Below are 24,201 nucleotides of genomic sequence, written 5' to 3' on the forward strand. Positions count from 1 at the left end.
GGTTTGTATGTAGACAGTTTGGTCAAAGAAATTAGAACCAGAATATAATACTTTCTTTTATGGTTTTATCTGGTAAACCTTGGGCAAGTGCACCTTAGAATGTTGCCCATCCCGGCGCTGAGGGATGTTATATTCCTGTCATTAAACAGTGGCTTCACGTGGCAGTGATTTTCTATAAGGAGTGGGGTGTTTCAGGTACCCTAGGAGCGGGAGTTCAAGGGGGTGGGTAGAAGCACTGCTTCTGATTTTTGTAACAGCCACACTCACACACATTAATTCTCTGGGTGAAAAACTAGTAGACAAGACAATTCTCTAGTTGATTGTATAATTTAGTTGATTATCTCTCAACTGAAGAGAGGCCTTGGTTCTGTACAGTTAGCCTATCTTCATTACCTGTTTGACTCTGTAACACCTGTGGAACACATGAGTCTGACTAGTAAATGGGCAAGACAAATGCCTGGTTTTAGTCTGTTGTGCTTTTGTTACAGGAAAAGGCCTGGGTTTGAAGGTGGAGCAAGGATTGGACACCTTGCTGGGGAAAGCAAGTGATCCATTTAACCAAAGGTACTTCATTAGCTTTGATTAACAGGTCTGTCTTGTCTTTTTTTTTTTTTTTTTTTTTTTTAATTAGCAGTTGTTTAATATTTTCATGGAATCCTTTCTGTTCCAGCAGAGATGTCAGCTTATTTTTAGGTTGCTTGAAGCCAGAATCATGGTGGATGTAGGAAAGTGGCCCATCTTCACTCTGCTCTCCCCTCAGGAAATTGCATCTATTCGGAAAGCATGCGTCTTTGGCACTTCAGCCAATGAAGCACTCTATGTTACTGACAATGATGAGGTAAGACTGAGAACTAGAGTTCAGTTTTGGGACTAGGCTTCCGAGGGTGTGGTTTGAAGACTGAGATAAGATTATGGGATAAAAAAATCTGAAATTCAGGAAGACTAGGACTTTGATAAAATTTCTCTTTTGTTTTCTTGTTTTAATATGCCTCTGCCCCATAGAATTGACAAAAGTTATGAAACTTAAGTAATGTTAGCAGAGGTTGAATATTTCTTAGCAAACTTATCAGTCTCTTCTTACCTACTGAACTCCACTCTCAGGGTGGAGAAAGGTGCTTTTAATATAACTTGAGGCCAGATGACCCAGACAAAACTATTTGTTTTCTAGGTCTTTGTGTTTGGACTGAACTATAGTAACTGTCTAGGGACTGGCGATAACCAGAGTACACTTGTACCCAAGAAGCTAGAATCTTTATGTGGAAAGAAGATTAAAAGCCTTAGTTATGGGAGTGGCCCCCATGTTCTTCTCAGCACTGAAGGTAAAGAGGGGACAAAAATAGTTTTTCAGTTTGTGGGAAATTAAGCAGTTATTTCTGAGCCAAAGGGGAGGAAGGACTGTATTAAAGAATTGATTTTTAAATTTTTAAAAAAATTTCTGAGACACTGTATATGAAGCAAGTGGAAGTTAAACATTTCAGGCCACCTTTGAAATAGCCACAATGTCTTGCATGTTGGACATGTTGCTTAGACTATTTATAGAAACTAGTGGAAGATTAGCTATAGCAAAGGAGATCCTTGCAACCTGACTTTTCATTGGCTTTGTAGTCACTAGGCAACATTTCCCTGGTACATTTTCATAAACCCAGATGATAATTTGGTTTCATTTCTTTGTGTAGATCTTACATCTTGAGAAATCTCGGTTTATTCTCAGGCATTCATGGGGGTGCCATATTGAAAGAGTGGGGGATGTGGTTGGAAAGATTCTTGTCCTTTTTTCTCTGCTTCCCCAAAATCAGTAGAGTAGACATTTTTCTGTGCTATCGGGAACACAACAAGCTCTGAAAGTTTGTTACATATGATCTAAGTTCTTCTTTTTGTATTTTGGGCCTATCAGCTCTTTTCTTTCTTCCTTCCTTCCTTTTTCTCTCCCTCTTCCTTCTTTCCTTTCATTAGGGATGGAACCCAGGGGTGTTGTAAGTTGCCTTGAAGTTCTGATCCTTCTGCCTCAGCCTTCTCAGTTGCTGTGATCACAGGTGTGCGCCACTGCTCCTGGCCCTGCCCATTAGCTCTCACTTCTGCAGAGATTCTCAGCTTTTTGTTGGCTGATCCTCTAAGGTGGGCTTTGGGAGACAGATTTCATTCTGCCTTTCTGTGTCTAGACTGGGGAATACCAGCTTCCTTGGATGCCACCATGTGCCTTGGCCTCCTGCCTTCTAATTGCCAGCAGCTCTCAAGCTTGAGCCAGATTGGAGCTGATCCTGCAGTAGGAGTGGAACTGGTGTGGAGTGTGTCTCACTTCTGCTCTGTGTACTCACACTTTCTGGCATTACTCTATCTTTTTCAAGCAGTACTGTTTTACCAGCTGGTTCAGCTGTCATCCAGCGTGACCTAACGACTTAAGCCTTTCCTAACATATCAGTTTTAACCTGACCTCGATGTCAGACATCAACACCAGGGCATATTTTTTATTTTTTATTTTTTGAGCAGACCTCGAAAACATACATTTCAAATTCTTATTTTTTCCCCCAAGTGACAACCATAAAACATGATAACTGTCCTGTTGGAATTATTTTCAAAGTCTAGATTATGCAGTTTCAAATATCTCAAGTGTTACATTTATGCTATAAATTATTACTTTTTTGTGGGAATATTTTTATTTTTGCATTTAATTTGATTTTAATTTTTGTAATACATTTTACATAGTATGCATCGAACATTCTGCATGTTGTATGCCATATTCTTTTTTTTTTTTAAGAGAGAGAATTTTAATATTATTTATTTTTAGTTTTCAGTGGACACAACATCTTTGTTTGTATGTGGTGCTGAGGATTGAACCCGGGCCGCACCCATGCCAGGCAAGCACGCTACCGCTTGAGCCCCAGCCCCTGTATGCCATGTTCTTATGTGTTATATATGTAGTTTAAATAGTTTTAAAAATAATTTGACACTTTAAATCATCTAATGGTTTGGATTTTGAGTGAAAATGAAGTGCCCCTACCTCAGCTCTGCTCACCCTTTGAACTTTTTTAGGAAGAGCCACTTTTGACTCTTCCAGGTGTATCTTCTAGAATTACTCTCGTATTTTTAAAATAACATGCTTACACTTCAATTTCTAAATTTTAGATATTATCTCTTTACTTTGTTTCATGGCAGAGAGAATTAGCTCTCTTCCCCTGCCTTCCCTGTCTTTGTCCTTTTGATATCCTGATAGCACCGTTCTATTTAAGTTGGTATTCATGTTTACATTGCTGGACTGTATAAGTGTTATTTATAGTTAAGCTTTCTCCTTTTTTGTACAACTGTTTGTTTTCCTAGGGTTAATAACTCCCTCAAGGTTTTTCATTTACTTTTTTATAATCTGTCATTAACCTATTCTATACCCAAACTCTTCCATTAAATAGTATATTGCTTCTAAGCAAATCAGGTAATCTCTAGAGTCCTCAGTCCCTTACTCCACTGTGGACTGGTCACTCGCTAAGCCTACTGCACGTGTCAACCTGGAGCATTTATTCACCACTATCCTTGAAAGTCCTTCACTTTTTCCTTTCTGGAGTCCCTATTTTTTCATGTTTTATTTTGTCCTTATTTTGGTGAAGCAGTTGTCTCGGAGCCTCCCAAAGAAGGGATGTGAGAAAATGGTAATGTCTGTTAGTGGTTTGGCCTGCTTCTCAGGTTCTGTTTTTTTCTACTGTTTTCCTTCTCCTTGAGTGTTTGTCTTTCTGCTCCCCACCTTTGCTATCATTTCAGTAGGATTTGGGGAAGAGTAAGATAAAAACCTGTGTTCATTTCTCCATACTTCACTGGCTTTTGCAGTATTTTTGAAGAATGTTTTAGGAATATTTTGGTTAAACTGAACATCCAGTTCCACTTGATGACTACTTTGAAGTTCAATATTTGTTTGATATTATACTTTACATACAGATCTTGGGCTTGAGGATTTCTTTTGTCTTCTGAAACAATATTAAATTAGTTTGCTTATAAAATTGTTTCTAGCTCCTTCCCCAGTTCATTTTCCATTCCCTGAAGACTAAATTCAATTTCTTTAAAGGTTAGAAATTCATGGGTGCTCTTTGCCTCCCTCCATGCTCTCCTTCCCCCAATTCTCCTTGGGGGATATCACGTCCTTGGACAATTTTTGCTCACCTCTTAAGCCTTAAGTGATCCTGAAATTTAGTCCTGGGTTTGTTAAGAGATAGTATGTCTAGAAAGGGCCTAAGAGCCCTTTTGTTTCCTTAGGACATGCTAATTCTCCTGTTGGAATTACTTTCAGAATCTAGATCATACAGTTTCAAATATCTCAAGTGTTACATTTAGACTAAGGGACCAGTTCTGAAGCAAAAGAAGTGCAGCAGTGTGTACTAAGGATCAGTACACCCTAATTTGGGACTAAGAGCCATCTCAGGATGGAGTTCACCTTTCCTATGCTTCATCAAGGGAAGAAAGTGTGCGTATACTCCTTTACAATAATGACTGGCACCTGGTTTGGATAGTTTACCTGATTCGTGATTCAGACTCATCTTTGAGGGTTCTGAGCCCCTGGCTATGGTGAACTCTGGCCTGGCTGCTGCACATTTCTTTTCACTCTCATTATTAGGCAGGCATACAATATGACTTGCAAATGTGACCTGGGTGCCAGCCATATTCCTCTCTGCCCTCATAACAACAGTCCTCTCTTCCTGCCAGGACTGTGACTTCTCTTCCTTTTTTTTTTTTAGTATTGGGGATTGAATCCAGGGGTACTGTACCACTGAGCCATATCCTCAGCCTTTTTAATTTTTGAGACAGTTTCTGATCTTTCTATATCAGCCTCCTGAATTGCTGGGATTACAGGCATGCACCACCACCACCACCAACTTCTCTCTGTTCTTGCTTTTTGGCAATTCCCAGCAGCCACAGCTCACAGTTCAGTGGGACTCCCTGTGGTCCTTACTGGAACCAGGGTTTCTAAACCCATGGAACTTAGAATTGCAAGCTCAAATCCCCCAAGTTGGTCATGAGGGGTGATGGTTAGTAGGGACACTCATATATCCATTTTTGGTTCCTGGACTCATGTATTCTGCTTGTTAGGAACACAGCACCAGAAAGCAGTCCTTAATTTATAGCAGATACTTCACCTTGGTGGGCTGCATCCCTTCCCTGCTAGGTAGCATTTCCTGGCTGATGCCTCACCTATGCCTCTGGTCAGAGCATCCATCCATCATGCACTCTGGTTGGCAGATTTTGGGTGTTGCAGTATGATCAGGTACACACCACTGCACTTCTTTTGCTGCAGAACTGGTCCCTTAGTCTAAGATGTTTTGGGGAATCCCATATCAGTGGATTAAATACTCCATGAACCCCCATTAGTGGTTCTGGCTGAGGCTCTGTGGGCCAGAAACCAATACCTGGGTTATATGTTTCTGTTGATAGCCCATTCCAGGGTCAGTTGTAAATGTCCTGCCATCAGCTGGCTGGCTGGTGTCCTTGAGGGAGGTGCTGAGTTGGGGGGTCAGCACAGGTCTCTGTTAATGGCGTAGTGGAGATTTGGCAATGGTAGTAGCTAGATCTGCCTTAGTGAGTGGGAGCTAGGCTCTTGTATAAAGATGTTATCTATTTTTTCATATGGTTAAGAGTCACTGTATTTCTTTCACTGAACTGTCAGTTCATATTTCCATAGGTTTTGGTCTTTTTCTTTTGTATTTTTAGGAGTTCTTTTGTATATGGGATTTTATATACTCAGTGGTATATATTGCGAATATTTCTTCCCAGTATTTAATTTTTTCTTTGCTCATGGTTTTTTGTCATTTTCCACATAAAAATTGTGTGTTTTTTAAATGTAACTAGATTCAAAATTAGTGCTTTTTCTGTTGCTTTTGGATTCTTGAGGTATGAAAATTTTCTTTACTCCTGGGTTAGGGAGGAATTAACTAACTTTTCCCCTCTGCTTCCTATATGGTTTTTATATTTCAAATTCATTTCAATCAGAAGTTACCATGATGTATAGTATGAGGAATGAATGTAATTTTTCAAAATGATCATGCAGCTATCTCAACCCAGCTTGTTTCTCCAATTGATGTTGCTTTTATTTTCATATGTAGTTGGTTCATTTCTGGACTCTCAATTCTATCGCATTGATCGGTCTGTTCATTTCCTAATATTAGTTTATAAATATTTTATGGTTCTTAATAACTGGCAGAGTTACCATTTTCTTTTTTTTTTAATATGGTTTGTCTAGTTCCAGAAGGTAACTTGAGGGATTTTATTGCTATTGTTTTTATTTTACAACTTATATAGGAAAACTGTCATCTTTATGATACTGTTTCCTGAGAATAAGGAGTGTATTTCTCTTTCAGGACTTAAAGCCCTCCTAGGCTATTTTTTTTTTTTTTTTTTTTACCTGCTATAATCTCACCATAGTGTTGTGGGTCAGTTTTTAATTCTTTCTTAAACCTTCAGTCGTGAGTTGCATACTTAGGATGAAATGCCCCATTTTTGGTTCTTTTGTTATTTCTGTGGGAAGGAGCGCCTCCTGAGAAGCATGTCAGAGGTTCTCTAGGTCGGCCTTATACCTGCCAGAGTAGTCTAAGTTTGTGTGGGCTGCTATTCAAGACAAGACAACCAGAGGCCTGTTTGGATGTCACTACCTTCCCCTGCTTGCTCGGGACTGTCAGCCAGCCAGCAGTCTAACCAGGACTTTTGATTTCAGTTGTTGTCTTTGAATGTCGTCAGGTCTAGTTGTCCTGCATAAGTCAGGATGTTTTATTACCATGGGAAAACACTAGAGAAGAACACTAAATTTGGGAAGACCTGCTCTTGATACTCTCAAGCAGACTGTGGGAAGAAATGCATGAAATGATAATACAAAACAAAAAAGTTACCTCTGTCAGAATCACAAAAGCATAAAGTCCATTTAAAAAAAATTCAGGCAGGGGCTGGGGATGTGGCTAAAGCGGTAGCGCACTCGCCTAGCATGCGTGTGGCCGGGGTTCGATTCTCAGCACCACATACAAACAAAGATGTTGTGTCCGCCGAAAACTGAAAAATAAATATTAAAAAAATTCTCTCTCTCTCTCTCTCTCTTAAAAAAAAAAAAAAAATTCAGGCAGGGGAGCTTACTGGTTGTTGACCCTATCAGGGAGCTTGGTGGGAGTCAGGTGTTGGAAGCTCTATACCCCTCCCCCACTCTGCCCTGTGTAGCTTTTCTATTTGGCTGTTCCTGAGTTGTGTCCTTTATAATACACTAATTGTTCTCTCCAAAGATAGCCACAGTGAGAGTGAAGATGCCTTTTGGTGATGGCCAGCCCCTGGGCATTGAGCCATCCTGCTTTTCAGTCTTCCTGAGCTCACATAGGTCATGAAACAAAGACTGGCACCTCAGTGTCCCCTGTCCAGATTCCTGACACACAGAATAAATGAGCATAATAAAACAGTTGCTTTATAAAGCCTCCCCTCCCAAACAAAATTCAGTCAGATTTCATGACACCAAAATACTCTTGAGAGAAGCTTTGTGATTTTTGTTTCCCTAGCAAACAGCATTCCTTTTCCCTCTGTTCATTGGGAGTGATTGATACAGCCCTCCTCCAGGGGTTCCCTGAGGCTTGATTTTTGGTAAAGTGATGTCAGTGTTGGTGATAAACTTTTCTGTGATTCTACCTTTTGCTTGGTACCAGTCATACAAACTACTGCCATGAATCAGTGTTTAGAAAGTCTATAGGTTTCGTATACATTAAGATTGGCTTCTGACCATAAAACTGATCTTCTATGTTGGTACCAAGTGCTTTCACTTAAGATTTTTGCTTCTTTCTGACCTGTTTTCTCATCCCTCTTTTTCCTCTTCCACCAGTGGCAACTTTATAGAGAAGAGAGGGCAATGTAGGAGAAAGAAGGTTTAGTGAATGAGGTGTACAAACTCTGGGAAAGAAAGTATCAAGGCTACCACTTCCTCTTAGCACTGATTCTGTGTGTGCCCTGTGTGTAGATGGAGTGGTTTATGCCTGGGGCCACAATGGATACAGCCAGCTGGGGAATGGAACCACCAACCAGGGCATCGCTCCCATCCACGTCTGTACCAATCTCTTGATCAAGCAGGTGGTTGAAGTTGCTTGTGGATCACATCACTCAATGGCTCTGGCAGCTGATGGAGAGGTAAGTGTGCTGTTTTTATTCTTTTTAAGAATTGTGGTAAAATACACATAACATAAAATTTACCATCTTAGTTTCTTTTTTTGGTGGTGCTGGAGATTGAGCCCAGGGCTTTGCCCATGTTAGGCAAGTGCTCTACCACTGAGCTATATCCCCAGCACCCATCTTAACCATTTTTAAGTACAGTTCAGGGACATTAAATCTATTCACATTATTACTGCAGTTGTCACCGCCATCTACACCCAGACTCTTTATCTTATAAAACACACTGTATCTGATAAACATTCACTCTCATCCTTGTTCTCCCAGCTCTTGGCTACTGCATTCTACTTTTTGTTTTTATAACTTGGACAACTCGTGGTGCCTCATAGAAGTGAAATCATACAGTATTGTCATTTTATTGACTTGCTTATTTCATTGAGCATGGTGACTTCAAGTTGACAGAATTTTTAAAGGCTGAATAATATTCCGTTGAATGTATATATTATGTTTTGTTTTTTATGTTCATCTGTTGTTAGATATGTTGTTGGATATATCTGCTTTTCTATTGTGAAATTTTTCTATTTAAAAAAAGACCATATTTGTACTTGGCATAGCTTGTAGCTAAAATGATTGTGGGAACACTCTTCTCCAGCATAACCTGTGTCATGTAGTCAGAGGACTTCCCTTTTGGTAGAAGAAATTAATCTTGTGTGTGTGTGGTGCTTTGCACATACACATGGCTATTCCAGCGTTCTACCACTGAGCTACAGCCCCATCCCTAGAATTCAGTCTTAAGGGTGAGTGTGATACTGTTTGCCAAGACCACAAATCAGGGGGCTGGGATTGTGGCTCAGAGGAAAAGAGTGCTCACCTCGAATGTGTGAGGCATTGGGTTCGATCCTCAGCCCCACATAAAAATAAAATAAAGATATTGTGTTCTACCTATAACTAAAAAAAAAAAAAATACTTAAAAAGACCACAAATCAGATATGTATAATGGTGTTGTGGACTTTTTTTTTTTTTTTAAATGACCTTATTCCTTAAGATATGTTTTGTTTTTTGGTGTATTTGTAATGATTCTGGAGAAAATAACTTCCCCAGCCTGTAGTAGGTGTTATACCTCTTATTCATCCCTGGATCCATGCTTGTCTTAAAGTTACTGTCTTGCTCACTGTACCACACTCTAAGCACTCGTTTTTTTTTCCTTTTCCCTTCTCTTGTAGGTATTCGCTTGGGGCTATAACAACTGTGGCCAGGTGGGATCAGGATCTACAACAAACCAACCAACTCCTCGAAAGGTTACCAACTGTTTACATATCAAGAGGGTGGTTGGCATTGCCTGTGGTCAGACCTCTTCCATGGCTGTGCTGGACAATGGTGAGGTGAGCCTTCACTCCCTTCCTGGTCCATCCCCTTTCAGGAATTGTCGTTGGGAGCAATGAGCATTGGAGGGAAGAGGGCTTTGTGTTGTCAGCTCCATTGACCTCTAACTGATCATGAGGACTGGCCAGAGGATGTTTGCTCCTCAGAGCGATTTCTTTAAATCCCAAAATTTACCTGCAAGTAAAGATTCTGGTATGGTTAAATTTTGTTTATTGCCTAATGCTTATAAGTATTTGTGCTTAAAGAATTTGGTATCAACTTTCTTTCCTAGTGAAAGTCAGCTGTGTTTTCTTTAGTCAGCTGACAGTCTTTGTAGAGCTACTTACTGCTTCTTGAATGTTTGATCATAAAAGGAAGCAACTTGCTAGGGCGGAATTTTTTGTCCTGATTGTTGTTGGCTACTTTAAAAAACGTACCCTTCAGCTACCCTCACCTTTGAGCTGATAGTTATGTCTATGAAATTATTTTTGATTGCAGCTTATACTTTAACTTGCCACTTATTGATTTCTCAGTGCATGAAAATTATGCAAAAATACTTCTGTAGACACAGATTTTATAGCATCATGCAGTGGGGCCATAGAGTGCTTTATAATTTACTGAGTTCTTATCTAGTTTATTTAATTTGAGGTGGGCAGATACCAGGGATTGAACTCGGGGGTACTCAAATACTGAGCCACATTCCCAGCCCTATTTTGTATTTTATTTAGAGACAGGGTCTCACTCAGTGCCTAGCACCTCACTTTTGCTCAGGCTGGCTCTGAACTTGCAATCTTCTCGCCTCAGCCTCCCGAGCTGCTGGGATTACAGGCATCTCTGATATGTCCTTTGCCACTTTCACCTGGCGTTTTCCTTCTAGTCTTTTGTCACTGACTGAGGTGTGTCCAGCCAGGCCTACCAGCTTGTCTTCTGTCTCTGTCTCTGACACACTTCCATGCCTTCTGCCCGGATTGCTTTTGGCCCTGTTCATCCTTCAGCTCTGCTCAGGTCTCTACTTTCTGAAGTATTCCCCAAACTTTCTAGGGCTAAGCCCTTGCAAGCTCCTCATTATCCTATGGTGCCTTGATTATCTTACTGTCTACAGAAAATTTGCCTGTGTCTACCTCCCATGTTAAACCATTACCAAAGACTTAGATTCCTAGTACCTTTCACAGTGTCCTGACATACATAAGTGCCTCATAATTGTTAATGATCCTCAGCTTCTTCATCTATAAGACAGGAACCAAATGACTGCTCCAAGCCTTCTCAAACCTAGTAAGTCATGGAGTGAGAACTGATGCCAAATTCTGCCATTCTTCACCCCCAAAATATCTTCTGTTTGGTGATCAGTTACAGGATCATCTAAAGTAGAACATGGGTGTTAGAGTACTGATTTATTTAGATGGACTGGATTTAGATGGATCCAAAGCCCCATTCTCTCTTTTTTCTCTCTGCTCTTAGGTGTATGGCTGGGGTTACAATGGCAATGGTCAGCTGGGCTTGGGAAACAATGGTAATCAGCTGAGCCCCGTGAGAGTGGCAGCTTTGCACAGTGTGTGTGTGAACCAGGTACGTTTGGGAGCCTCTTGCCAGCTGGTGTCCATCCAAGTTTCCTGTTCTGACTTGGAAAAATATCGGAGGTTTACTCCTTTTCTTTTTTTCCAGGTGGGGGGGAGGTTTGCCCCTTCCCTTGCCTGGAAATTTCCAGTTCTCTCACCTTCCCTACTTAATATTACATCTTCCCTAAATTCCCACAAGGAGGAGGCACATGGTGCTGGCATATCAAGTGACAAACTGGTGGTAAAATCCAGTACTCTAAGGTTTAGGCTTTCCTAATGCTTTTTAATATTCTAGCAAATGTCAGTCCACACCTGACGGTGAATTGGCGTTCTACAGAAGCTGGCTGTAATCTCTGAGATGCTTTCCCTGCCCTTCCTGTTGTCCTCCTAATGGTAACGATTTATGTTTACTTGCAGATTGTCTGCGGCTATGCACATACTCTAGCACTAACAGATGAGGGCTTGCTCTATGCCTGGGGAGCTAACACGTATGGGCAGCTGGGAACTGGCAATAAAAATAATCTGTTAAGCCCAGCACACATCATGGTGGAAAAAGAAAGGTAACTTGGCTGAGCTGTGTCTTGGGACTGTGTGTGTGTGTGTGTGTGTGTGTGTGTGTGTGTGTGTGTGTTTTAGTTATGGTCTTGGTACTGTGAGAGGCAAAGCTGTGGTGTTTGGCTTTGTGACTCTTCCATTTTATTAACATTCTCATTTGGATAAAATGGTTTTGAGTTCCAGCCAGAATGAACATGGAGTTGGTATGATTCTCATGCAGCTTTCTGAAATAACCACCTGTGATTAATATGAATGCATCTTGGCATAATTCTGACAGATTTGGTGTTACCCCTTGAGTAGGGAAGTAAAATGGGATCTGTGATTATGTTGAAATTCAAATTGTACAAACTTTCCCTGTTTGCCAACTAAATGCACTTATAAATAAATAAAATCTCTTAAAAAGACATTATCTATTTAAATATTAATTTGAGTTAATGTGTCTAACTGGAATAGATGCTTAGTGAACCAGGTTGTGAGGTCTCATCCACTCATTCCGGAGTGTTGACTTGTGGTTCTGGGACCCTGCCTAGGAAGTGTGCTGTGAAATGCAGGGCGAAGCCTTAGTCCCTTCGGATGGGAATGTTCAGAGTCCATGACCCTTTGCCCAGTGTTTATGAGCCTGATGAGTGTTCTGAGCTCTGGTAGAGGTGGGAGAGAAAGCCATAAGGAAATGGTTTATTGAAGATGTTTGTTTTTACTACACTTAAATTCCCCAGAATAGTCAGGACGTTTTTCAGTGTCTACTTTCCTTCCTTTTTCTTCGGTTTCTAATCTGCTTTTCTAAGTTTTCCTTAACCGTACATATTATTTATCCTAACTTGGGATTCTAATTTATCTGAAGCCATCAGGAAAGGAGAGACACAGGGCTCTTTTGGTTTGTTGATGTGATATGGCTGCTAGCATTTCTGGGTCTTAGGCTGTTTTTTGAGGTGTTCTAAGCATAAACTTTTAAATTTTGTGTGTCGGGTGTGCTAAGGGCTTCTGTGGTAAGGAAGTGACATGTGTTATTCTTAAACTTTTCAGGGTAGTGGAGATTGCAGCCTGTCACTCCACCCACACGTCTGCCGCTAAGACCCAGGGAGGGCACGTGTACATGTGGGGCCAGTGCCGGGGCCAGTCAGTGATCCTGCCTCACCTCACCCACTTCTCCTGCACTGACGATGTGTTTGCGTGCTTTGCCACTCCTGCTGTTTCTTGGCGTCTTCTGTCTGTAGGTAAGAAGGCTCAGGGCTCCTTCCACCAAGGAAGAATGGTACTGTCCACTGACCACATAGCAGTTCCTTCATGTGTGCTAGTTGTGGGCTCTTTTAGGTTCTAGAATGTTTTATTTTGCATTTGCTTTAATGTTTTTCCCCAGTGATAACCACATTTAAGGATGTCAGTAAATATTCCCATAGATTCTTTTTTCCCTCCCTAAGTTCTTCCTTTTAATTGAGATCAAATTTACATAACATAAACTGGATATGGTGGCACATACCTGTAATCCCAGCAGCTCTGGTTGAGGTGAGAGGATGGGGAGTTCAAGGCCATCCTGGGAAATATAACAAGATTGTCTGAAAGAAAGGAAAACAAAACAAAACAACAACAAAAAAATCTTACATAACATAGAGTTAACCATTTTTTTAAAGTATACAATCCAGTTGAATTTAGTATATTCATAGTGTATATTTATCATTTCCATCAAGTTCTGAAATGTTTTCATCATTCCAAAAGAAAATCTTGCACTCAATAAGCACCACTCTCACCTCACCCCCATTGTCATGAGGGCAAGAGCACATTTAGGACAAATTAAGCTGCAGCTCAACTTAATGTGAAATAAACTGAACATTTCCTTTAAATTCATTTTGTCAATGTCTTTAGTGCTCTCCCCCCCCCCCGTGTGTGTGTGTGTGTGTGTGTGTGTGTGTGTGTGTGTGTATCTCGACACATGATTAGAAAAAATTTAGTTTGCTGAATGGGACTGTTTGGCTCTTATCCATAGGTAGCATGTGTAGCCTAAGTGCAGCTGTATAACATGTCCTGTGATTTCTATACACTGCTCACTGGACCTGTTTATAAAAGGCTTCCTCTGGTTCTTGCATCTTAAGATGGCCTAGACATCCTTTTCAGAACAGTGTTGTGACATTTTCAGTGTTAGGTTTGGAAAAAATGTGGTTGCTGATTATTTCAGTCCTAGATGACTTCTTTCCCTTCCAGCCACTAAGTCAGAAGTGTTTTTTTCCTTTTGGGTTTTGATCTCAGCTGAATGTTAGGAAGAAGGTCAGATGGTGAATTCAGATCTCTGGGGAATAATTCTTCTCTGAAAGGTGCTATACTTGTCACTGGAAACAAAGAAGGGGTAGGGTCATTTCCACCCTGTGACAGATGCAGAGGCGGTAAGTTTCTGTTTAGGATGGTGACATAGCCGTCTCCACCTCTCCACTCTGCCCATCACAGTCATTTCCTGTCTTTGGTCCTATAGTGATCCAGGCGTAGGATCAGGGAAAGACTGGCTTTTGAGAAAGTTTCCACTGTTCGTCCTCAGCCAGGAGGGCTCTGCATTGTGGGGTTGAGGCAGAGCTGCAGGTCAATGTTAGAGGGCTAGGGCAAACCATATTTCCGTCCTCATTTATTAAGTTAAGCCTGGTTTTTAGCTGAGCTCTTTGGTTAAGCCACTGTTCTCAGCTTGTGGGCAGTTGAAACCTTTCTCCAATGTCCATAGCAGCTTTTTTCAATGCTCGGTGAGGACCTCTGGAGTTTATTTCTGTTGTCTGCCTTCTTTCTTTTTGCTTCCTTTGTACATGTGAAGAACGTGTTTCATGAGTTCACTCAGGAGCCTTACTTTCCTTCAGGATAGTGCAGTTCTGCTTATATGGCCTCATCACAACAGTTCTTTTTTTTTTTTGAATGCTGATAACTTGAAAAATTATTTTAATTAATTTATTTATTTTATTGGTTGTTCAAAACATTACAAAGCTCTTGACATATCATATTTCATACATTTGATTCAAGTGGGTTATGAACTCCCATTTTTACCCCGTATACAGATTGCAGAATCATATCCGTTACACATCCACATTTTTACATAATGCCATACTAGTGACTGTTGTATTCTGCTGCCTTTCCTATCCTCTACTATCCCCCCTCCCCTCCCCTCCCATCTTCTCTCCCTACCCCCTCTGCTGTAATTCAATTCTCTCCCTTGTTTTTTTCCCTTCCCCCTCAAATCCTCTTATATGTAATTTTGTATAACAATGAGGGTCTCCTTTCATTTTCATGCAATTTCCCTTCTCTCTCCCTTTCCCTCCCACCTCTCCTCCCTGTTTTATGTTAATCTTTTCCTCATGCTCTTCCTCCCTGCTCTGTTCTTAGCATTTCTTGTTGAGTGATGTCGCTTGTAAAACTGAACCCGTGTTACTAAGTGCATCTGCTTAGTTTCTTAGTTTCTAGGTTGTGATTTTTAGGGTTAAGAGGAATGTTTAGATTATAGATGATTAGGAAAAGCCATGTCTCTGCTTAAGAACCTAACTGCTTAGCATGACCACTTGGTAAATTTGTTTCAGGCCTCCTTGATTTGAATATTGCCACTTCAAAAAAGAGCAGAGATGTTCTTAGTCTTTCACTCAAAGAAAATTGACATATTCTTAGTCCTAGAAAAGAACCTCCTCAATTGTGAGGGATTTACTATAGCCTTTTGAACCCTGTAACTGGATCTTTTTTACACTCATTTCTCATGACTAAGCATGTAAGACTGGTATTTGGCTTATCCAAATACTTATTGTTATGGTAGTTTGTAGATGTAGGACACTTATTTTAATATTGTGAAATAGATTTGTCAAATAACTCTCTTAAACAAAAATTGAATTTAGCCACCATGCTGCTGCTGCTGCTGATCTTTTGGAAGTCTTTCAGATCTTAAATCTGTCTCCTGAGCTTTCTATATTAATAGTGTGTTCGTTGCCTTCAGAGCATGAAGACTTTTTAACAGTTGCAGAGTCACTGAAGAAAGAATTTGATAGTCCAGAAACTGCTGATCTCAAGTTTCGAATTGATGGAAAATATATTCATGTCCATAAAGCTGTTTTGAAAATCAGGTATTTTTCAATGAACTTAGGAAACTTTGTTTTCTTTTTGCATTTTCATTTATTATTCCACAAAATGGATACTACAAGGAAGTAGTCTTGGCAATAGAGAGAAATGTCACAGCTGAATATTTTTGCAGATGCTTATCAAATTCATTTATTATCAGAAAGTTTCATATATGCTCCTACAACTTATAGGAAAAGTGTATTGGGGGAGTGTTAAGTATTTCTTTTTTTTTTTTTTTTTTTAATTAAGGATCTTGGGCTGGGGTTGTATTTCAGTGGGATAGAGTGCTTATATAGCATGCACAAGGCCCTAGGCTTGATCCCTAGTGCCACAAACAACAACAAAGTCTTGAGTATTTGTTTACATTGGAAAATTTGTTTACATATTACATATTTGCTATTAAAAGTCCATTTTATCCCAGTTAGAAAACTCCCATAGTTAGGACAAAAGTTAAAGAAAAAGTTCTTTAGCTGTAGTAAAGGGCAAGAGTTCCTTGTATAAATATGAGGGAACTATGCATTTATTAACATCTGGGCTATTGCTTCTGACGCTACCATTACAGAGAAAAGGTATGTAAAATCAGAACACTAACAGCTATTTACACATCTTTTTGGAAATTTAGTTAAAAACCTATTTGCAAAGTAATGCACTTTAGGGGAATTGAGAAGCTATATACCATTCATTACTAAGGCCAACATAGCTGAACCATAGTATTGGCTGAAAAGATGAACTGGACTTTTGTCTCTGCCAGTGACCCCCGTGTCCTTTCATTGCAGTTTTCTGACCTGTACATTACACCCACTTAGACAACTCTTTCTTTTTAACTTTTCAGATGGAGTAATTATGTAACTGAGCCATTTTTTTTAAAAGTATTTTGAATGTGTTTTGAAAGTATTGTTTGCCCTTTGTACCATATCACCTTAAATAATGATTTACAAAAAATGAAAGCATGTTATACTGTAAGAAAATCCAGTTTCAAGAAATAAGTTACTGGGGCTGGGGATGTGGCTCAAGCGGTAGCGCGCTCGCCTGGCATGTGTGCGGCCTGGGTTTGATCCTCAGCACCACATACAAAGATGTTATGTCCGCCGAAAACTAAAAAATAAATATTAAAAAATTCTCTCTCTCTCTCTCTCTCAAAAAAAAAAAAAAAGAATCAGTTACTCATGCAGGTGGATCTGTAAATACAAATCAAAAAGACCTGCTTGGGTTTTCTTGAAATATGTGACTGTGCTAGTGAATGTGTTTTATAGATACATTTATGGCAGGCCTGGGAGGGAAGGAAAGAGAGTGAGCAGGCCACTCAGAGAAACAAATAGAGAGTGATGGTTGCTTGGAGAGAAGTCGGAAAGGAAAAAAAAAACAAAACTATCCTGTCAGATAATGGATCAGTAATCAGCTTAATACAAATCAGTTAACATTTAAACTCCTTTTAAGAGTCAATTAATTACATAAAATTAAAAATTAATCATTTCAATGATGTTAATATGTAGCCAAAAGTTTTGAACTCCCATTTCTGAATTATTTATTTATTTATTTTCATTATTTAAAATGCACTTCTGTATACTCTGTTTTTTAAAAATAGCCAATGAGCCAAAAAACTTGATCAGAAAGGGGTTGTTAGGTTGAAACAGTAGTGCTCTTCTACCAGTTTGTCTGACTTCATCACCTTAGGTAATTTTTGCTAATGTGTTTTAGGTGTGAGCACTTTCGATCCATGTTCCACTCATACTGGAATGAGGACATGAAGGAGGTGATAGAAATAGACCAGTTTTCTTACCCCGTGTATCGTGCCTTTCTCCAGTACCTCTACACAGACACTGTGGATCTGCCGCCCGAAGACGCCATAGGTACCTCAGCCCATGTGGTTAGGAACATGTCTCTTCATGCCTTAGCCTAGTGAAATATAAAAAGTTCCAGGTGTATGGGCTTTTATGTTGTTATTAAAAGAAGTTTGAAGTAAATGTTTTTAAAAACAGTTCTGGATAGTTATCATAGTTAATAATTATGGACAGTTTATAAACGGACTTATATAAAGTATAAGTTACTAATTAACTTTGCATTTTGGAAAAAAATTAAGGGAGATTCCGTTTCTCCTCTTCCTTTGAACTATAGAAGAAAATGTAAAATGAGTATAGGAGAGGTATGTTTTAGAGGTGGGAGAGTTTGGGAGTAAGACAATTTACATACTCAAATTCAGAATATTTGCTAAGAGGGCTGGGGCTGTGGCTCAGTGGTAGAGCATGGGTGAGGCACTGGGTTCGATCCTTAGCACCACATAAAAAAACAACTAAAAAATAAAGATTAAATTCTTAAAAAGAAAAAGAATATTTGCTAAGAAACTTGTGACTTACCTACATAACTGTTCACTAAAATGTTTAAATGCATATGTTTATAAATTAGGGAAATTTATTATAAACTAGATTAAACCTCTTATACTTTTTACTTCTAGGTCTTTTGGATTTGGCAACATCTTACTGTGAAAACAGACTGAAAAAACTTTGCCAGCACATTATCAAGCGAGGAATCACTGTGGAGAATGCCTTTACACTATTCTCTGCTGCAGTCAGATATGATGCAGAGGTAACAAAACAGTGAACAGCAAACCAGAATCACCTGTAGCTCCCTGTGCTCATTTACCCCCCTTCTCTCACGTGGCCCAAGGAACAAATGAGTAACTTCGCCTGTTAGGGATTCCGTTAACCAACTGATCCAAATGAAATCTGGTCTTTCTCCTTTATTTTCTGTTCATTGTTTCAAAATTGGTTGTTCCTCTACTTCCATTCTTAACTAAGATCAGAACCTAACTGACTGAGGTCCCAGCAGCTATGCAGCAGGTTGGAACATAAAGTGCTGCAGCCAACTGGACTGACAGGCAGCGAGCTTTAGCTTCTAGTCTTTCTCAGTGTCCACGTGTCTGTCTGTCAAGACCCACAGCTGTCTCCCCAACTCTACCCTTTCAGAAGCCCAGGATGCCATATAATTTTTATCCATGTGTGCTCCAGAATTCTGTCATTGTCTGATTATTACTCACAAGTATTCATGTGTTAAGAACTTGCTGTGGACTCCTTTCTGTTTGTATTTGCACTGGATCGAGTTCCTAATCTGGGATTCTCTGATCTCTACAGTCTGAATTAGTGGGCTTTGGGGAGTCTTAAATTTTGTGTATATAAATGTGCATTTTCTTGAGATTGAGAAGCAGAGCATCAGATTGTAAGCTCTTCATGAGCAGGAGCTGTACCTTACTGTATTGCCTGGCATGTGTTAGCCATTGGATGGTAAATGTTTGTTGAACCCCAGGAAACAGTATCTCCTAAAGGATGCAGTAAGAAGAAGGTTGGTTTTACAAATTTATAGAAAATAAAAGGTAGAGGGGATATTGGGTATGGTGACTCATGCCTGTTGGCTCAGTGACTCGGGAGACCGAAGCAAAAGTATCTCAAGTTTGAGGCCATTATCAGTAACTTAGTAAAGTCCTGTTTCAAAAATAAAAAGGTCTGGGGATGTAGATCAGTGGTAAAGCACCTCTGGGCTCCTCCCTAGTATCCCCCCAACACCCTCCCCAAAACAGGAGGTAGAGGGATCTGAGATGTCTAGCTAAGGTTGGTGTGTTAAAATGACACAATTAGCCTATTTTTATAGGTATTTTATCATTTTACAAGGCGGAATACCTGTAATGGAATTTATCGAAGATCCATGCTGTGGCCTTTGAGGTAATGGAGGACAAACTTCATAATCTATCACTTAGGGATTGAAGTTGACCATTACGTCTTACATTTTCAAAATGTATCCTATTTTTGTTTGGGGTTATGTTTTGATTGTAAATATTTGATAAGGGCAAATGTAGCTGACTTTGCAGCCTGACAGTAGTAGATGGAAGACTAATCAGGATAAACTGTTTCTAGTAGAAAATGGAGGTAGCAGTTTTCTTCCCTACCTTCCTGTGACACCTTGAACCTCTGTATTAGAAATTCTGTTTCTTTAGATTCCTTTTCCATCCCATGATATAATTTTAAATTGGATCAATGCATTTTCCTCTCCATTTGGCAATTAATTCCAGAATCTCCCCTGTGTGTGCCCACATTCCTGTTTGTTCAAAAGTTCCATACCCTGTAGTAGGACCTTCTGTCTCACGCTGATCAGATCAACCTGAATGGAGACAAAAATCTTGGAAATTTCCTCCCTTCAGTTAAAATCTACCCCAGAAGGTTTATAGGAAAAGCCTAATGCCACTTCTACTCATAGCAGCCGACTGTTTCCTTTACTAATTTTCATTTTTCTTATGTTAACTATAAACACATTTTGAAAACTGTTCCTTTAGAGAGACTACAAATAATACGTGATTCACTGGAGCCTGTTGCAGTATGGGCATACTGCCAGCACTCAAAGTACATGTTAAATGATTGAATTATATTTGAAACAGCTCACTGTGAAGAAGTGCTTTAAAAAATATCTGAAATCCCATAAGTGTTACATATTCAATGTAAAAAAGAAAAATTAGAGAATTGAGAAAAGATAAGAGATAAATGATTACTTCTTTCTATGATATATTTTTAAGCTTTTGATATGAGTATCATATTAATTATAATTAATTATAATTGGTTAATGTGCCTTTACTTTTTATTTCCTTAATACTATAGAATATAATAAGTCAACTATAGAGTACAAGAAAATCACACTTTATATAGGTGTGTGTATACGTGTGTGTGCGTATATATATACATATTCATATATGTTTATATATAAAATGTTGATTGAAAGCTGCTAATGAGTCAGATTGGAAATTAACTTCAAGAACTAATTTTGACAACGCTAGGAAGATGGAGGCTACCTGCTTCTCATATTTCTTGTTTTCTATAAAAAGTGATTGTGGCTCTTCCATGTCCCCTTTGACAGGATAATTTTGAAGGAAATGTACACAAAAATGTGTGGACTCAGTAGTTATAAGGATTTTTAAAAAATCAAGCTAGAGCCCTCGCATTATGAATGCATTATCAAACTTTCTCCGAGTTTTATGAAGGACTTGAGGAATGATTGTTTAAGTATCCCCAAATACAGACCCAAATAAATATTGACATCAAGGGAGAAAATGGGAATAAAATATTAAGATAGTTCAGTACCATATCATAAAACTCTTGAAATGCTTAGTATTTATACTGATTTCTTTTTAGGAAAACCTACATGTAGTTGAACGTGATGAGAAATAGTTGGCAAGTATTATTTATTTTACCAGAGCAGAGAACTCTCCAAAAAACCTTACTTGCTGAGCAACTTCTGTCCACAATTTTGTTTGGGTGGGAAGCAATAAGTTATGGGTACAGGACTCTGTGACGGTGGTTTTGGATCTGAGCCTTGGAAAGCTTAATACCAAAGCTAGACGGTTAGCATTTTATCTTAGGGGGCTCAATTAAGTTTTTCCAGATCTATAGGTCATGAAGTGTTTTTTTTTTGTCACAGGAGAAAAGCACCTTTTTCTCACATGATAGAACATTTATATACTTTCCCCAAAATAAAACCTTTTATACTTGAAATGATATAAAGTGAACTATAGAATTATGGCTTGTGGGTTTTGTTCTGCAATCAGCAACAGCTTTGGACAGAGTTAGGAGTGGTGGGTGATCCTGCTCCCTGCCCCCAATCTGGAGTATATCTGAAGGTGGCTATGACACGAGATATCCTGTCTTCACTCAGTCCAAGTTGGTCTTCTACACAACTATTAGTATTTGATTATTTTAGCTTTGGAATTTTAATGCTAGGTAAGTACTCTAAAAGTCTGCATTAGAATTTTTTAAATTGCGAATATTAAGATCATCAGTTCTCTGTTACTGAAGAAAATATGTGGAGAGAAAATACTTTTTTTCAGAGTGCATATAATGGAAATAATTTTAAACATTTAAAGATATGGAATGAAGCCGGGTGAGGTGGTGCACACCTGTAATCTCAGCATCTTGGGAGGTTGAGGCAGGAGGATCCCGAGTTCAAAGCCAGCTTCAGCATAAAGTGAGGTGCTGAGCAACTCAGACCCTGTTTCTAAATAAAATATACAGTAGGCTGGGGATGTGCCTCAGTGGTTGAGTGCTCCTGGGTTTAATCCTCGGTACCAAAAAAAAAATATGGAATGAATATATAATTAGAGTTTTTGATTTATTGTAATCGCCAATTACAGTAGATCTGATACTTTTTTTTTTTAGTTGTAGATGGACACAATACCTTTATTTTGTTTGTTTTTATGTGGTGCTGAGGATTGAACCCAGTGCCTCACACATGCTAAGCAAGTGCCTTACCACTGAGATACGGCCTCAGCCCTGATACTTTTTTTGATTTGCTTTAAAACTACTTTATAATAATTCACCACAGAATGTCACAAGATTTAGTTTCTGATACCAGGAATATTATATGACACTTCTCCATTTTACATTCTTTCCACTTCCCTATTCCATTTCCTTTTATGATGAATTTTTATCATCTATTGGCTAAATAATCCATAATCTATTTTTATTCTCTCTTGAACTTTTAAAAACTCTTTTGGTCAAATGATTCTTTGTTGGGATTGCTTTATATAACAGCCCACCAGTCCTGTTATAGTTGTGTTATTACTTGGCAAAGAGTTATACTTTCTTGTTTAGTTGCAGAATACGATGAACAGATCATGCAGGTTTTTATGATATTGAAGTGTGGCCTTGCCAAGCATGATGGCACATGCTTATAATCCCAGTAGCTTGGGAGGTTGAGGGGTTTGCAAGTTCAAACTCAGCCTCAGCAACTTAGCAAGGCCCCTCACTAAGCAACTTCACAGGACCCTGTCTCAAAGGGCTGGGGATATAGCTCAGTGGTTAAGTGCCCTGGGTTCACTCCCTGGTAACACCCCTCCACTCCCCAATAAAAAAGTTGTGGTCTCATCAGGATGTTTATCTAAGTGACCTCCCAAAGGTTAACTGACTCAGGCCTTGGTTGGTAAGTTAGTGTGGTAACTATGCCACTCTCTGAGGCAAATGAGCTTGCAAGCTCAAATCTCTTATCTCCTAATGCATTCATATGTGTGCCTTAGCCAAAGTTCAGTTATTTTATTAAATTAGATTTATGTTGTTTTCAGTATTCTGTAATTTGACTTTTAATATTTGAAACTGCTAAACATTTATTAATATCAAGATATATCACTAGTTCAAACTAATTGGTGGGGAAGGGAAGGCATTTTTTTTGGTATTGAACTTAGGGGCACTCGACCACTGAGCCACATCCCTAGCCCTTTTTTGTATTTAGAGACAGGCCTCTTCTTGTTTTTATTTTTGTTGTATGTATCCAGGATTTAGAAGAATTCTTGCTTAGCGCCTTGTCATTGCTGAGGCTGGCTTTGAACTCTTGGTCCTCCTGCCTCAGCCTGCTGAGTCGCTGGAATTACAGGTGCGTGCCACTGTGCCCGGCAGGGAAGGCAATTTGATAGAAGCATTTTCATAAACGTATGAAGTGAATTATAATTAGCACCATTTATATACCTGTAATGTAGTATATTAAAAAAAAAAGTCCTATGTTCAAGGCAGTTTTTGCACTATTAAAAAGTTACCCCACTTTTCATATATTCTGAAAAGATCTTGAATTCCAAGTAGTAGACTTACAAGTAATAAGGTATGATGCCAGAATTTAGTGTATTTTCTTTTCCTGTGAATTTGAAGTTATGCTATTAAAGTATAATATTTAAAGATTTTTATCTGATATATGAAGAACTTTCTGTGCTCATGACTGGCTACTTCTTCCCAAGCTATGTGTAAGTTAGTTCACTACTTTTGACTACTAAATAAGATAGATTTAAAATGTGACTTTTATGTACTCGTGGAAAATAATTTAGCCTGTTTTTTAATCACTGGGTTGTAATGCTGAGAGCAGTGCTCATCCTTGAATAATCATCTGAGAAGGAATATTTTTGTTGTTTTGCATTTTAGTTTTTTAAATTTTTTTTTAGTTGTAGATGGACACCTTAACTTTATTTATTTTTATGTGTTGCTGAGGATTGAACCCAGTGCCTCAAACATGCAAGGTTAGCACTCTACCACTGAGCTACAACCCCAGCCCGCATTTTAGTTTATTATAATACAAATTCAGTTGTAGTTCACTGAGAGTCTCTAAGAGACACAGATCCAAAGCCAGGCGTCATGGCGCATGTCTGTAATTCCAGCAGCTTGGGAGACTGAGGCAGGGGGATCACGAGTTCAAGGCTAACCTGGACAACTTTTTTGTCTCAAAAAATTAAAAAGGTCTAAGGATGTGGCTCAGTGTAGAGCAACCCACTGAGTTCAATTGCCTGTACAAAAAAAAAAAAAAAAAAAATAGGCTCCAGAGATTGTACTGTCAAGTATGCTTTTTTCTGGGGGGTGGGGTAGTACTAGGGATTGAACTCAGGGAGCACTCAACCACTGAGCCACATCCCCAGCCCTGGCATCTCACTGATTTGCTTAGTGCCTCGCTTTTCCTGAAGTCCCCAGCCCTTTTGTATTTTGTTTAGAGACTGGTTTTCACTGAGTTGCCTAGGGCCTTGCTAAATTGCTAAGGCAGGCTTTGAACT

General features: G+C 39.2%; 1 protein-coding gene across 8 annotated transcripts in view; it reads left to right on the top strand.

Annotated features, from left to right (window-relative positions):
* Positions 1–24,201, top strand: part of Rcbtb1 (RCC1 and BTB domain containing protein 1) — a 42,821-nt gene that overhangs the window by 13,368 nt on the left and 5,252 nt on the right. For 6 of the 8 annotated variants that reach the window (XM_026393665.2, XM_026393663.2, XM_026393668.2 and 3 more), the window contains 11 exons: positions 489–564; positions 674–838; positions 1,169–1,319; positions 7,958–8,124; positions 9,327–9,485; positions 10,924–11,031; positions 11,439–11,581; positions 12,600–12,790; positions 15,523–15,649; positions 17,343–17,494; positions 18,097–18,227. In XM_026393665.2, the coding sequence (XP_026249450.1) occupies positions 713–838; positions 1,169–1,319; positions 7,958–8,124; positions 9,327–9,485; positions 10,924–11,031; positions 11,439–11,581; positions 12,600–12,790; positions 15,523–15,649; positions 17,343–17,494; positions 18,097–18,227 (1,455 nt within the window). In that variant the 5' untranslated portion in view covers positions 489–564; positions 674–712. Of the gene's footprint in view, positions 1–488; positions 565–670; positions 839–1,168; positions 1,320–7,957; positions 8,125–9,326; positions 9,486–10,923; positions 11,032–11,438; positions 11,582–12,599; positions 12,791–15,522; positions 15,650–17,342; positions 17,495–18,096; positions 18,228–24,201 lie in introns of all 8 variants that reach the window. The other 2 variants (XM_026393667.2, XM_077795165.1) reach the window with 1 other exon arrangement.

The sequence above is a fragment of the Urocitellus parryii genome, chromosome 2, assembly GCF_045843805.1.
Source record: "Urocitellus parryii isolate mUroPar1 chromosome 2, mUroPar1.hap1, whole genome shotgun sequence".
In the NCBI taxonomy this organism is placed as follows: domain Eukaryota; kingdom Metazoa; phylum Chordata; class Mammalia; order Rodentia; family Sciuridae; genus Urocitellus; species Urocitellus parryii.